This window comes from Psittacula echo (genome assembly GCF_963264785.1).
Source record: "Psittacula echo genome assembly, chromosome: Z".
NCBI lineage: Eukaryota > Metazoa > Chordata > Aves > Psittaciformes > Psittacidae > Psittacula > Psittacula echo.
This window is the reverse complement of record NC_137742.1, coordinates 95,442,766-95,458,776: the sequence shown is the minus strand read 5'-3', so window position 1 is coordinate 95,458,776 and position 16,011 is coordinate 95,442,766. Positions and strand designations below refer to the sequence as shown.

At 42.4% G+C, this 16,011-nt stretch overlaps 3 protein-coding genes across 6 annotated transcripts in view; 2 read left to right on the top strand and 1 right to left on the bottom strand.

Annotated features, from left to right (window-relative positions):
• LOC308231391 (uncharacterized protein) overlaps nt 1-4,832 on the top strand; it is a 17,950-nt gene extending 13,118 nt beyond the window's left edge. For 2 of the 3 annotated variants that reach the window (XR_013958673.1, XM_080636757.1), the window contains exon 3: nt 1,202-1,807. Coding sequence is in view for 1 of the 3 variants with exons in the window: in XM_080636757.1 (XP_080492883.1) it covers nt 1,202-1,247 (46 nt within the window). In the remaining 2 variants the exon portion in view is untranslated. Of the gene's footprint in view, nt 1-1,201; nt 1,808-3,523 lie in introns of those variants that run through there. The other variant, XR_013958672.1, reaches the window with a different exon arrangement.
• Nucleotides 4-12,698, bottom strand: TK2 (thymidine kinase 2). 2 transcript variants are annotated; one of them, XM_080636759.1, is made up of 10 exons: nt 12,387-12,698; nt 11,423-11,490; nt 10,929-11,003; nt 9,538-9,591; nt 7,913-8,002; nt 6,373-6,446; nt 2,276-2,364; nt 1,893-1,972; nt 560-640; nt 4-164 (listed from the first exon to the last, which is right to left on the bottom strand). In XM_080636759.1, exons 1-10 carry the CDS (start codon nt 12,565-12,567, stop codon nt 66-68), a joined length of 891 nt encoding a protein of 296 aa, XP_080492885.1. In that variant the 5' UTR covers nt 12,568-12,698; the 3' UTR covers nt 4-65. The 2 variants fall into 2 exon arrangements, with proteins under 2 accessions (XP_080492885.1, XP_080492886.1); XM_080636760.1 differs by having other exon boundaries at nt 11,453-11,490; nt 12,387-12,692.
• On the top strand, nt 12,604-15,929 carry LOC308231395 (chemokine-like factor). Its single transcript, XM_080636762.1, has 4 exons — nt 12,604-12,806; nt 13,017-13,175; nt 14,117-14,212; nt 15,610-15,929. Exons 1-4 carry the CDS (start codon nt 12,738-12,740, stop codon nt 15,709-15,711), a joined length of 426 nt encoding a protein of 141 aa, XP_080492888.1. The 5' UTR covers nt 12,604-12,737; the 3' UTR covers nt 15,712-15,929.
• Nucleotides 15,930-16,011: the final 82 nt, after the last annotated feature.

Genomic DNA, 16,011 nt, shown 5'->3' with positions numbered 1-16,011 from the left:
TTTATAAAATACAGAAACTGCAGACTTCATAAACATGTTTCATAAAATACAGCAACTGCAGACTTCTATAAATGGTGTTGCATATTAGATGGGTTTAGTATCTGGTCCTTGTTTTCTTCATACTTCTCTATCATTTTCTGCATGTCATGATCAGCTCCAATAACCTTGAAAAGAAGAACATAAGCATTAGAAATAACTGACACCATAAAACATGATTAGTTTTGAGCAAAACAGAACAGGACTACAACTGATGCTAAAGAGATACACTCCTAGAGATCTGTCCAGTTAGCATTCTGCTCAGAATTGGGCATTCATTGAAAAGCTACATGTCTGATCCTGCAAATAATCACAGTGAACAGACCCTTAAATTCCAAACAGATAGAAGACCAGACTTCCATGCTATACATTATGGATAGCTATAAATGTTTTTCTGAGGTTTTCATTCCCCAAAGGTTATTAGTAAAGCAGATTTAGTTACTTTTGCCACTAAATAACACTTGCTATTTGAAGAGTACAATCTTCCATATGCGTAGCTGTTTATGACTTAAATAATACTCACAAGCACTGGGCAGGAAACTTCAAATAGTGTACGTTTAATGAGCCACCCTTCATAGAGCTGATGAATAGCTTCTAAATACTCCTAAAAAAGAGGCATTCAAATAACACGTAAGCCCAGGGAAGAAACACACATTGCAATTTTTATACATTTGGGAAGGAGTTAAGAACTATATATAAAAGCCTGTATCAGATATTTCCACTAGCAAAACTAAAAAGCATCATAAGGTTTCTGAGAAAAATTAATTCCAGTATAAGGTTTCACACCATGAAGAACCTCAAAGACGCAGCTTACAGGAGTACAGGGCTCTCAGCTCCTTTTAAGATCAAGAAACTTACTTCTCTCTGAGAGGTATAGTGTAGGTTAAGATTTTACAGAGAAATGTACAAAAAAGAGAAGGACAAAAAGGGCAAGACTGCAAAGAATCTGTACTGAAGGCATTTTCTGTATCAATGTATTTCCTTAAAATCCCAGATCATGTCTTCCTAACTGACTCAATTTCCTCTAAAAGCACTTCTGCCTTTCATCAACTATTCGTTTGGGGTTTTTTAAAGGAGACCAATTAACATTTTTATTAATAGTTTTTCACCCACACTCCTCAGTAGAGCTGCAAAGTAACACAATGTCTCTTCAAATCCATTACAGCAAGGATTATCCTCCAATGCAAAATTTCACATGGCCCAAAATTTAGCTCTTTGCATGTATCTTCAGCTGACAATTGCTTCTACTGAACTACCTGACACTGGAAATACAGAAGACATACTGTGGACTGCAAAGGTAACTACATTTACTTCTGGTTAGGCTTCTTGTTTAATGAAGGGACATTCTGTAAACTGTGACACCAAAAGCGATCATTCGGTTACCAGTTTATTTTTAAGCAGATTCCCACATTAACAATTTTCAAGAAGTTTCTTCTTTACAGACACAAGCAGAGACACTTTTCATCCTGGTAACAGCAGACAACAGAAAATGCCCACACAGATCTTCAGCATCTGCATGCACAGGTATCTGTGCTTCAACTGGGTGCTTTCACACCATTTAGTGATACTGAAGCAACTGCTTTTTTACATCTTAGAAAAGATTAACAGTTGATTAATACTGCACCTGAACAGTCAGCTATGGTACACATTACTAAAACAAAACACTTCCGAAAGTCAGTGTGCATGATTTTTTTTTATTTTTTTTTAATAAAGTTAAATACTGAAGTTTTAGTTTGCAGTAGAAACAGCTGCACCACATTTTGGCAATACTCAGGATACGATTTTAATATTTAGATTGGAATAATTATGGTTCTAATGCTCATTGTAACCACATATATATTGAAGGAACTCCTTACCAGAGGAATGAGTTTTTCCTCTTCTCTGCATCTTCTCTTTAACCTCTCATAACAAACTTCAGGAGAAGTCTGCAAATAAACTGTCATGACAAAAAATATAGTTATGTTCATGTAATCAGCTTTAAAAGCAAAGAAACTTACTTCACAAACTATAGAAGGGAAGAATCCTGACTTGGGTACCACCACTGAACCTCCCCTTTGGCATTACTGTTAATCAATCTATGAACCATCCACAAATTCATGCTGTCGTGATGTTACACACTGCAAGCACCATTACATTGAATAATGTGATTATTTATGAACCAAAAAACAAGAATTATTTTTTCTCCCAGCAAGGAAACCCATCCACAAACATGCCCGTCCAGATCCCATCAGAATTTTACCTATCAAATCAACCGAAACATCAGTGTTGTTCTGGATCCAGTCAAACCATTCGCTTAGGACAACATAATCCACCTCTGGCATTTTTCCGCTGAATAAACATAAAAGCCACCACTCACTGAACAGTACACACAGATCAAACCTAAACTAATTTTTTTTCACCTGACTAGAATTACTGCAAATTTACTCCACCATATGTGAAATGAAAACATGAGCAATATTACGCCCACCCAAACTGAAAGCTTCATAAATCATTGTTTATACAATAAAAAGACAAAATCTTTTTGCTTAAACAAAAACAAACAAAAAAAAAGCACAAAACAAAAAAACCTCACTAACACAATGTTTCCATTATTAACAGTTACAAACATTAATTATTTTCATTAACAGTTAAGAAATTATTATCTGGTGACTAAGAAAAAAAAACATCAACCACACTGACATTTATACAATAACAACAAATTGTTGTTAATAATAAATACCAACTGTCAATGGTATTTATTGCTCAAGTTCTTTACATGAGGATTATTTGAAACAGATCTGAGCTACTGGAGTGTGTGTCACAAAACCAGAAAGGCTTGATTTACAGAGCAGCACTGACAATTCATTACAGGAGCCACAGTAAAGCACAGTAAAAAATAATGACATCAGGTAAATAAAATTTACTCCCATTGTAAAAAACATTTGTGGAAAGAGTAGTGAAATATTCAACATGCTTAATGTGAACTCAGTATTCAGACAGCATAGACAATATTGGAGACAACTGTCACGGAGTTATCTCAGCAAGAATAATAAAATACCAAACTTAGGTAAAAGGGAGTCTATAGAGGATGTATTAAGAATCAGTAATTAAAAATGGGAATGAGATTCCAGTACACTCCCACTGCATACAGACTGGGATAAATGATGTCTCTTTTTAAAAAAAGAGTTTGCCTCGCATCTCACAGTTTCTCTCAACTTTCAAAGCAGTTCCAGTAACAGACTAGCAGCTTATGTAGCACGGATGCCACCTTGTGGCATGCGGCCATTCTCCTTGCAGGCAGGGGCAAGAAACTGGTTTTGTCCCTGAAAACCCCTGAAAAATCCACTAAAACAAGTCTGTTACATGCATTTCTCAATGGAAGCTCAGCATTCTAAACAAAACAAATAAAAAAAACCCAAGCAAACACTACTGATTACTGCACTATTTGAGTTAGTATGGGAGGGGCTTTATACATCAGACAGGTAATAAATGCTTTTATCTATTTCAGGCCACAGTCTTCTCTCACAGGCTTGATTGCTCTACCTCTGGCCCAAGCACACCTGGGGGCAAGTACCCAATTCAGGAGGCAACATTTAGAGACAAACAGCTCTCATGCTTTCTCTACTCACTGGCCTATGAGGTTTGCAGTTTATTTTGAGCCTAGGAATCCTGATTCTGAGCAATAGCATGGGACTTAAATTTCCTGCTTGTCACTCAAGTTCCTGCTTGCAAGAAATGCCAATCCTGGATGCTAGGTTGGATAAGGCTAGGTAGCTGTCTCCTCCTACAGTGTGTTCTACATATCCTCATGGTTTTTTCCTATTCATTATGTGTCTCTGATTTAAGCAGGATTTTTGTGTTCAGCTGGAGAACAGATAATTTCAAGAAATGGTGTTGTGAATAGCAAGATGTTCTCTGTACACAAGAGCACTTCTGAAAAAGGCTCTCGCCTGGCCCATTTATTCTACCAGTGGGTAGCACGTGCTGTACAAAACACACTGCCACTCCAACACAGAACTGACAGATCTCGCACTCCACTTAGACTACCAAAGACATCATCAGTCACACAGTATCACAGTATGTTAGAGATTGGAAGGGACCTCAAAAGATCATCTAGTCCAATCCCCCTGCCAGAGCAGGAACACCTAGATAAGGTTACATAGGAATGTGTCCAGGCGGGTTTTGAATGCCTCCAGAGAAGGAGACTCCATAACCTCCCTGGGCAGCCTGTTCCAGTGTTCCGTCACCCTCACTGAGAAGAAGTTTCTTCTCAAGTTTAAGTGGAACCTCTTGTGTTCCAGTTTATACCCATTACCCCTTGTCCTATCATTGTTTGCCATTGAGAAGAGCCTGGCTCCATCCTCATGACACTCCCCCTTTATATATTTATATACACTAATAAGGTCCCCCCGCAGTCTCCTCTTCTCCAAACTATAGAGACCCAGCTCCCTCAGCCTTTCCTCATAAGGGAGATGCTCCACTCGCTTAATCATCTTAGTTGCCCTGCGCTGGACTCTCTCCAGCAGGTCCCTGTCCTTCTTGAACTGAGGGGCCCAGAACTGGACACATATTCCAGATGCGGTCTCACCAGGGCAGAGTAGAGGGGAAGGAGGACCTCTCTTGACCTACTGACCACCCCCCTTCTAATACACCCCAGGATGCCATTGGCCTTCTTGGCCACAAGGGCAGAGTGTTGGCTCATGGTCATCCTGCCATCCACTAGGACCCCCAGGTCCCTCTCCCCTACACTACTCTCTAACAGGTCGTTCCCCAACCTATACTGGAACCTGGGGTTGTTCCTGCCCAGATGCAGGACTCTACACTTTCCCTTGTTATATTTCATCAAGTTACTCCCTGCCCAACTCTCCAGCCTGTCCAGGTCCCGCTGGATGGCAGCACAGCCTTCTGGCGTGTCAGCCACTCCTCCCAGCTTAGTGTCATCAGCAAACTTGCTGACAGTACACTCAATTCCCTCATCTAAATCGTTGATGAATATATTAAATAATACTGGTCCCAATACTGACCCTTGAGGCACTCCACTAGATACAGGCCTCCAACTAGACTCCGCCCCATAGACTACAACTCTCTGGCTTCTGTCCTTCAGCCAGTTTGCAGTCCACCTCACTACCTGATCATCCAGGCCACACTTCCTCAATTTAGCTATGAGAATGCTGTGGGAGACTGTGTCAAATGCTTTGCTGAAGTCAAGGTAGACCACATCCACCGCTCTGCCATCATCCATCCACAATGTTATTTCCTCATAAAAGGCTATGAGGTTGGTCAAGCATGACTTCCCCTTGGTAAAGCCATGTTGACTGCCCCTCATAACCCTCTTATCCTTGACATGCCTTAAGAGGGCATCAAGGATAAGGTGTTCCATCACTTTCCCAGGGATGGAAGTGAGGCTGACCGGTCTATAGTTACCCGGGTCCTCCTTCTTGCCCTTTTTGAAGACTGGAGTGACATTTGCTTTCCTCCAGTCCTTAGGCACCTCTCCCGTTTCCCAAGACTTGGTAAAGATGATGGAGAGTGGTCTAGCAATGACTTCCGCCAGTTCCCTCCGCACCCGCGGGTGCATCCCATCTGGACCCATGGATTTATGGATGTCCAGATTGCTCAACTGGTCCCTAACCCATTCCTCGTCGACTAAGGCAAACTGCTCCAGTGACCTGACTTCATCTGAGGTCTCAGGAGTACAGGGCTCTTCAGGACTGCCTCCGGCAGAGTAGACAGAGACAAAGAAGGCATTCAATAACTCTGCCATCTCAGTATCTTCTGTCACCAGGGCACCCATCCCATTCACCAGTGGGCCAACCTTGCCTCTGGTGTTAGTTTTATCAGCTATGTATTTGAAAAAGCTCTTTCTGTTGTCCTTGACCCCTCTCGCCAGATTTAATTCTAAGGAGGCCTTAGCCATCCTAGCTGCCTTCCTACATCCTCTAGCAGCAGCCTTATATTCCTCCCGAGTGGCCAGCCCCTCCTTCCATGACCTGTAAACTCTCCTCTTCCACTTGAGCATACCCAGCAGTTCCTTATTTAGCCACGCAGGTCTCCTGGCCCTCTTCCTTGACTTCCTACGTGTCGGGATGCTCTGCTCTTGAGCTCGGAATAAGCAATTCTTGAATGTCAACCAACTATCTTGGGCCCCTTTACCTTCAAGCAGCCTTGCCCAAGGGATTTCCCCTAGCAATTGCTTGAAAAGGCCAAAGTTTGCCCTGCTAAAGTCCAGGGTTGCCATTCTACTTGCTATTGTACTGGTCCTACCACACAAGATCCTGAATTCCACCATCTATTATATAGATGTCAATTATATATATATTAATTCAAGAAAGTAAAGTATAAGACTATATACTGTACCTTTGATACAAATTTTCTACAAAAATATATCTTGCACTGTGAATCGATCGCTCCATCATTCGTACGGGGGATATCTAGAAAATAAAACTTGACAATCTGCATTTTTCAGCACGTTTGTTTCTTTTGAGGCTTATACTGCACATCATGTCCTTTACATTACGAAATACGTAACATTCTCAGTTCCTCCAAATCTAGTGATAAACAAATTTACTGGGAGGGCTGGAAGAACACAAAGCAGGTTTTCTTAATCTTACTTATGATCACTGCATTATTAACCACCTACAAAACTAATCTGTTACTCATAGGTGAGTTTCAAAGGTACCTTTCAGCTGAGGTTAACTAGGAGTATATAAAAAAGCAGCAATCCATTTAGAACTTGCAGAGCATCAGGAATGATTGCTACCTGAATCATTGCCACCTTCTAGTGTGTTCCTGTGTCAACAGCACAGCCCTAACATCAGGATAACTGTACCAAGAAACAGAACTTTCTACAGAAGTAACTGCATCTGACAAAGCACTGGCCTTAGTCAGTCTTGAATGGGTTCAAACAGTGCCTCCTATGGAGAAGAGAGATTCTCTGACACTCTCTAGCCCCTGCAGAGCAAGGTAACCCTGGCACAGCTCCTTCCAATCAGGTATTCTGCATGTTAATGATCATGGAAGCAACACTGCTCCAGCAAAGTTCAAGTGACAAAGGACAGCAAAGCTCAGATTGAAACAAAGGGCAATCCTCAGGAATTTCTGAATGAACTTCTTCTGTAGCAGAATGACACCTGTCTTGGAAAAACACCTCTTCCAAAAAGTTAATGATTATACATGCAGTATCACTATCGTGTGGTACTTTTGAAAGTTTGCCCTGACACAAACTCAGAAAACATAATGCAAGAACAATCACCAAGATATAAGCATGCCACCTAAAATCAGATCTTGTAATCAGGGAATGGAAGATGTAGCACAGAATGTAACAAAAGATGCTTGAAGGAAAGAGAAAAGATCTTGATAAAAAAGGTAGCATGTGAAAATAGATACAGAATAACTGAAAAAAAAAATACAAGAAAAAAAAAGGATGCAAACTATTTGGAGGAAAAAAAAGTATCAAATTTAATGGAAGCGTTTTGGATAAACACAAGGCGCTATGGCTAAATCTGTGGTAGACAGCAGAGAGCAGCAGAATGAATACTAGCACTACCTTTAAGATTACCTAATATTTCCCAAAGATCTAAGCTCCATTTACATAGATGCCAATTACAGACAAGTCACTGACGTGTAATGACGGAAGGCATCTGTGCAAGTCTAGCTTGTAAGGGTGGTATTAAAAAAACAGTATTTGTTTGGGCAAGTAAAAGTTCTAAGCAGGCAGGAGGCAGATGTTTCACTCCTGGAGCACATGTTGAGCGTATCAACAATGTCTTTGCACTATAAAAAGTCGCACAAGGAAAGAACACAAACAGCACGTTGCCTTTTGGATAAAAGGTTAAAAATATTTATTACTCATAATCACATCTAATTCTTTTTTTTAAATAAAAAGAAGTTTATTTACCATTGGTCTGGTATGTTGCTCCAACATGGTAAGCTGTATGTAAGTCTGTAATGTTATCCCCCATCTTGATGCATCTTGGTACATTAAGCCCTGGGGTTAGAGATGGAAGCAAGAGAGGCAGGCACTTTTGTTAGGTCAAACAGCAAAAAAAGTGAAGTTCAGTATTTAGTGAGCTTTTGCTCTACAACAGAATTGCTAAAAGAAGTGCACGCAAACACCTGACACCAGGTTTGACAAGAATTAAGTGATCAATTGCTCTCCGCGATACTGATGCAAGAGTTACAGTCCTGGTCCTTAGAATGCCTAAGTGGGGTGTTTGGAACGTTCTCTGAAGTCAACAGGAATTAGTTTCTGCACCTGGAACGGTCAGGACCAAGACAGAGCTCATTTGAAACAGTTCAGATATGTTCAGTAATTAAAAAAACCCAAACGTATCTGCTACTCTGTTCTTGGGCACTGACAGACTCCCAGAATACCCAGGCCATCCAGAAATGCATATGTGGTTCCAGTATGGTCTGGGCCTCAGAAAAGGTGTCTTTTAACACAGACAATTGTTCTTCCCAAATCATCCTCAAAGCAGTTCTTGTATCTTCCACTTTCTGAGCACTGCAATTCCACACACACATACATTTACAAGCAACAGTCTATCCTGCAAAGCAGAGAAAAAGATCTGACATGAAATAAAGCATCATTCATTGTCTATTTTGCTGAGGTGACAAGCTTTAAGTCAGGAGCATGGCTTCAGTCCATAGACCTGACCTCCTCCTTTTCTCCCTATCCAAGATCAGAATGAAAAAACACTCTGAAGTGTGCAGATCGCTGTGATAATGTGTGACACAGCTAAGCATGTCCCATCCTTTTACTAATAATAAGAGAGTAAAACATCAGCAACTTCTAGTAGCAAGAACTTACTTTTCTGGAGGACCTATGCTATGTATCAAATACATGTTTGGGCAGTGTGGTTTGGGGTGTATCCACACCATTGCACTGACAGCAAATTCCACATGAGCTTGAGCATAGATACCCATCTCAGCCAGCAATGAGATTTTTTGCAATAGAGATGACCACACAAGCAGCAAAGACTGGCATCAGAAACCACTTCTACCACCCCAGCAAAAGCAGATCTGCAGATGTATCCAGAGCTCTGACAGCTGTTCCCAAGCACAGCTGTGACACAGGGACATAGCTGTGGGGAACAGTTCCAAGAAACAATAACCACCCACAAGACATCAGAAGCTCCTGACACCTCACAGGACTGAATCTTCCTTATCTTCAGCAGTCAAACAGTATCAACCTATCAGATTCACCCCTTATTTTCCAAGTGACCTTCTTCCCTTCTCTGAAACAGGCACAATGAGATTCAGAAACAACTGTCACACTCAGGACTTACCTTTCTGTGAATTTCTTTAGCTCATACAAAATAAAAGACCTAGTCCTTGATGAAACCACATTTTATATGCAATATTTCTACTAGATGCATGTCTTAATCACTGAAACAGATCTTTTGTTGTATGAGTTTATGACCATACCTTTCATAACAGTTCTGCTGATCAATAAGAAGTCCTCATTCATGTCTTTCTAAAAGAGCAGTAATTATAATTGTAGAAACAACTCCTGTGACTTACCAGGATATTATGACCACGAACATTCCTCCACTTTGCCACTGGTTCTGTCAAAACCTTGTTAAAAGTAATTATTCCATGTTAAACACGGTTTAGATTCAAAATACTTAATTTGACCCTACAGACCTACAGCTATTTTTAATGAACACTCATTCAGTAAGTCACAGTATTCAGGACTTGTGTTAGAAAGCTCATCCCTCTTCAGAAAACAGCACTGAATCCCCTAATACAAAAAGTAATAATGAACACTGTTTAAAAATAGAGAAATATTAATATACAATTTCATTTTAGCATTTTTAAACAGCCAAAATAAAACGCTGGATTAACTACCTAACTAGCCTGGATATAATTTTGCTTTTTCAAAATCAGTCCCATGTAAGGGAAGGAATGACTTAGCTGAGTCCTGAATGCACTTCAATGCCCAGTTCATTTCCTCACAAATTAATTTCTCAGAGAAAAATGCGCAAAGAAGATAAGAATGCTATCATACTCCTTCTCATTTTATTTTTGTGATCTAACAAACAAAAAGTACTCAAAACTTTTATGAAAATGACCAGAAAAGCTTCTACCCTGAATAGGTAAAATCACAACAGACTTATCTGGTTCAAACTCTAATAACACTGCAGAGCCAGGCCTAAGAGAAGCTGGTAAGCCTGGGGAGTTAGTTCACTGGCTTTTTAAAAAATGTTGCACTATATGCAAATTAAACGTTGCTACATTTTGGATTTATCCTTACCCATAAGGATCATTCCTGTTCAATTACCAAATAACATCTGGCAACCCAGCATTTCTATGGGGAAGCGTAGTACTTTTTATCAGTGTGTTCCCAGGCCTGCCAGGGAATGCCTACCTGATATCCACAAAAGCAATACCTCACTAAGGTCTGATCATGATTTTGTCTAAAATACTAATCTTGCTCTAAGCGTATGAAATCAAATACCATACCAGCCTAAGAAATCTCCAGAAAAAAAATACAACAGATTTTTCATTTTTTAAAAAGCCATCCATTTACTGGGATCTCCATTACATGACATCAGAATTTTACATCATTACTTCTTTGCTTATTCATAATATATCTAAGATGTGAGATGAAAGAGCAAACAAGCACACCCAAATGTGCCCAACGAACATGGACTGCTGTTACTTTACAGAGGTACAACCTCTAATCCACAGGTTTTACTGAAACTTGGGCATCCTGTACTCTAAAGTACAATGATCTGAATTTCTCTTCTAGAGTTTGACTGTCTGTACTTGCAGGGCAGGCACCAGTCTGTGCACTGGCTTACAGCCTACTGCTCCGTTAGCTCACCAAAGGACAATACTTCCGTCAATTTTGTCAAGACAAGCAGCTGCTTAATGATGTACATAAAGACAATGAAATGCACACCCGGTACCTCAATGTTAGTAGTTTGTGCAAAATAATCCAGGCATGTTGTTTTTCCACTCGCAATGTTCCCCTCAACACATACCTGATGAAAAAGAGTATCACTGTTAAAAAATGCGTTATTATTTCCACATCAAGCATACTATTTCCCTATAACGCAACTCAATTACTTCATACAAAGACACTCGGTCTTCCCAGCCCCCAAGAGCCTCAGAGGGTCATAGGTGGTCTGGTGCTATCCCACACTGTCTGCCACAACTCACCTCCAAGACTGCAACACTTTGCGTTCAACTTCCTTCAACTTAAAATAAGTGCCAACTGAAGCAGTAAATTCAGCATCCATTAAACAGACAGCTTAATGCATAAAATACATTATCTATTTTCAGTCGACACCTGTCCCTGCGCAACACCATGCACTGACACAAATCCCTCATGGCTGTACTGCAGTTCACAGAACACAGCAAGCATAGCCTTGTGCCAAGCGAGCCGCAGCATCAGACCCACCTTAATGCCCCAAGTAAAACAAATACTCACAACTGTCTTCCTACCATCTTCTTTTATCAGGTGTTTATCTAGATCGGAAATAAACAGGAGTTACAAATAAGAAGGAGCTCTTTGCAACTTAAAGCTATAGCGAGCCTCTTAATGTCAAACCCTCCATGAGCTTTTTAGGTTCCCTATTGCTTAATAAAAAATTTTGCCAAATTACCCATCTTTAAGGGTCTGGGTAATCACTGGGTCATGCAACTGACACGTTACAGCATACACGGACAAGGGTTTACCTTAAGTTCTCTGTTGTCCTTAACACTACAAGGAGGCAAATAGAGAGTGCCTCCTTCAGAGTTCTCTTACACTTACAGATCCTCAGCTAGTTTACACTGGGGGAAAAAAACCAATGAATTTTGGAAATACCAGCTGTGGTGCAAGGCCCAATGACTTCGGAGGCCCGGTTACAACACTGGGCGAGCATGAAGATGCAAACACACCTCCAAGACACGTAATTTAGATGCCTTACATCCCAAAACTACCTATATAAAGCTTACACAAGCAACGCTAGGATTACCAGACCTTTAACAAAACAAAACAGACAACAAGGGTGGGCTTGGTTCCTCAACGCTCCCAGTCAGGGCTCACAAAGCCTATCAGGGCCACGACGTGCAAGAGGCCGGAAGGAAGTTTGCTCAGGCTGCAATGGTAGAGGGGGAATCTTGCTCCACCCTCTTACGAGATGTGGTGGCTCCCCACACCGCGTCACCGCTGCTGAGGGATTTGAGAGCGCTGAGCTCTGAACCCTCTCTCCCTCCCCTGCCGCCGCCACCACCACTGGCTGACGCTCGGGTGGCCACGACCCAGGTCGTTGTGCGGAGAGCAGCTGTCTCCTCCCCGCCGGCCGCTCCCGCACCTCCCTGTCTAGCAGGGTCCCACCACTGCCCCGACCTCGGGCCCCGCCCCCCGCACGCGGACTTACAGCCGCCAGCGCCGCTCTGGCTGGGCCGGGAGCGCAACGCCAGGCCGCCCGCCGGGGAGCCCGCGGCCGCTCCCCCCACACAGGCGGCCCCTGCCACGCCGCTATTCCGACCCCGGCCCCGCCGGCCCTGGGCCCCACGCAGCGCACCGGGCCGCGCCCAGGCCGCGCCCAACCGCCACATCGCCCATCCCCGTCTTCGGCCCCGGCACTGCCCCAACACAACCGCTTCCGGCCGTTGCACGTTCACTTCCGTCGCCAGGGGAGCGCCGGGGAGGAGCTGGCTCTAGCCCTATCTCCGTCCCTAACTCCAGCTCCAGCGGACGGGTGTGGGTGCTGCGGCGCGCCGCAGCCATGGCGCTGGTGGAGGTGGACAGCGCCTTCCCCCGCTCCCTGCGGGGCTGCATTAAGATCGCCCGCATCGTAAGCGCTGAGGGGAGCGGAGCGGAGCTGGGCGGGGCCGGGCGGGCCTATCCGCGGGGTCCTGCGCTCCCGAGAGGGCGGGGACGGCCCGGGAGTGCGGGCGGGGGTCGACTCAGTGGTAACACACACAGACACAGACACACACACACACACACACACACACACACACCCCACAAACACACACGCGTTACTCCTCCTGTGTCCCCGCAGCTGCTGGCGTGCGTGATGTTCTTCTGCTTCTTGGGCGGCCGTTCCCGCGGGACGTACGCGGCTCTGGCCGGCATGGAGGTGGTGATCACGGCGCTGTTCTTCCTCCTGTACCTGCTGAAGCTCGATAAAAAGATGACCTGGCTGTTCTGGCCTCTGGCCGTGAGTACTGGCGGGCCCCAAAATGAAGGGATCTCACCCACCCGATGATGGCCTGTGCATAGAATCATAGAACGGTTTCGGTTGGAATGGACCTTAAAACTCACCCTAGTTCCAACACCCTTGCCACAGACAGGGACACCTTCCTCTAGACAAGGTTGCTGCAAGCCCCGTCCAACCTGGCCTTGAACACTGCCAGGTATGGGGCAGCCACAGCTTCTCTGGGCACACTGAACCAGTGCCTCAGCACCCTCTCAGGGAAGAACTTCTGCCTAATGTCTAATCCGAATCTTCCTGCTGTCAGTTTAAAGCCATTCCACCTTGTCCTGTCCCTATATGCCCTCGTCAAAAGCCCCTCCACATTTCTTCTTGTGCCATGCACTGGAAGCCACATTAAGGTCTCCCTGGAGCCTTCTGAACAACCCCAGCTCTCAGCCTCATTCTGAGGGTTGTAGTCAGCTATCTCAGGCATCGTTGCCATAAAGCTGGAGCAAACCTGAGTTCCATTGTTGCTGATCCAGTTTTTCCTAGAGGTTCTTTCACATTGATTGCTCAACAGCTGGCTTGTGTCCCCCTGCAGTCCCTCTTGCAGTTAGCATCATTCGCTTAGCTTTGTAATACTGTATTTTCATTTTTTGTTCCACAAATTAACCATACACTTTCACTGAAATATTTATTTGCTGCTTTAGTCTATCAAGCGTAGCCAAGTTGCATAAATTTGACTGAAAAAAAAAACCCAGAAAGGTAAAATGAGGAAGTTTCTTCGCAAGCGTTCCTTTTAACATCAAACCACTGGGTGTCACTATCGATCTGACATGGGTATCTGTAGTTCCACTGTCCTAGCAAATCAGAGATTTTTGATGATTTGCACAAAACTGGGCTCTGTTCATGTTCTTCAGGTGTGTATTTCAGAATAAATATTTTGCTTCCACTGGCTGTTTCAGGATATTTTTAACTCGGTGATTGCAGCGTTGTTCCTCCTCGTTGTGTGCTTGTTTGCAGTAGTAATCAAGACCAACAAGGCGACACTGGCAGGAGGAGTAAGTAGCAACATTAAGGCATTTCAGTTCTTAAAGTGGACAGGATTTGCACCTCTTGGTATCCTTCTGTTGTGGTAAGACTGTGAAAATAACGGTTGTGGAAGAACATACTAAAAAGTAAAGACATGTTCAATCTTACTAAAAATTTTAATCTCACTAAATCTCACTAAATAGAATCTCACTAAAAAAATAATCTTCAAATCACACATAATTTAAAGATATTACTAGACTTGGGAGTTGCTATTCAGAAGTACTAACACTGAAAACTCCTGGAGTAACTGATATTTGCTTCCACATCTTGCAATATGGAATAAATCTTCCATCAATCCTCAGTGGGAGAACCTGTAGCTCTTTTAGGACTATCCCATTTGGTTACACTATTTCAGAAGAAATTCCTACACTCTGGTTAAAAAAGAGTGGAAACTTTATTAACAGACATGCTGGCACCTCCCTCCTGACGTGTGTTATTATTTTTTTCTGACACAAACTGAGAAATCCTGGCAGTTGAAAAGGGGTTTGATTTTTTTTCAAACTATGTGATTTTTGTGTACTTAAGATCAAACCAGTTTAATAGTTTAAACAACTGTAATTTTTAAGTCAAATGAAAACGAATATAATTAACATTAAGAAACAAAAAGGGGGAGGCCCTCAGTTTTGAAAGTACGTAAGGCTTCCGAGGTACAAGAAAAGCTCAAATGTGACAAGCCACCATCAGAAGCCCAGAAGCCTCAGGAGATTTTCAAAATCAGCTTAAGAGACTTGATGAGAGGGAAGGCTGGCGTTCTCGCTGGCCATGCCATCCTGAGCAGAAAGGAGACTTCCTGATAAGTGCTAGGATATAATTTATATTGTCAGTTGTGAAATTAAGTTGGAAGCAGGAGACTGAGCAAGTACCTTGGAAAAAAAGTTTGGGGAGAACATCTGACATTTTCCATGTGTATTTTTAAAATATGTGTATATTTTCAATTTGGAATGTTTCCCATTCAGAGCTTCAGAGGAGAGGAGTGCTATTTTTTGTCCCCGATCAGCTTGTTTCTACAAATGCTGCATTTCCTCCAGGCCAATACCATACTTAATTAGGCATCCTTGAAGACACAAAAAAGTTTTAATTTCGGATAAAAGCAGCATCTGGCATCATGCAGTTTTCAAAGAGAAGTCATAATCTCCAGGGCTTCACATAGACTTCGGGCAAAGCCAGGTTGTGGACTGCTGTATGAAAGGCTGATGGGGTTTAAATACAGATGTTATTTATCAGCTGCCTCGAATCTCACATATATTTAGATTATACAAGAACCAGGTTAGGAAGATGTATCTACTGCTGCTTTGAGGAATGGTATATGAATCACTACAGTGAAAGAGATTCCATGGGGAAACTAACTTTATTATTATTTTTATAGGTGTTTGGGTTTATATTGCTTATTCTCTGTGTTGTCGATGCAGTTGTTTTCTGGAAGATTAGCTTTGGTGGACGAAGAGAAAGGACTGCTCCTGCCAAATAATAGTAACATTTTAGTAAAAGAACGATTTCTCCACTGATGACCGGTTTACTGTTATTTTTTAAAGAATTTGTATTTTTCATGTGTTCACCTTTGTTCACAAGTATAAACTTCACAGAAAATTCTCCTGTTTTGTAAGTCTAATTACATTTTTACCTGTATGAAGGTTAACTTTTACCTGAATGAAGATTAATTTTACACTTGTCTTTCTGTAATAAAAAGAAAATATACATGGGCTTACGTGCATTATTTAACAGTCATTCATTAAGCGTACTTAAAGGAAGTATTTAATGTACCAGTAAA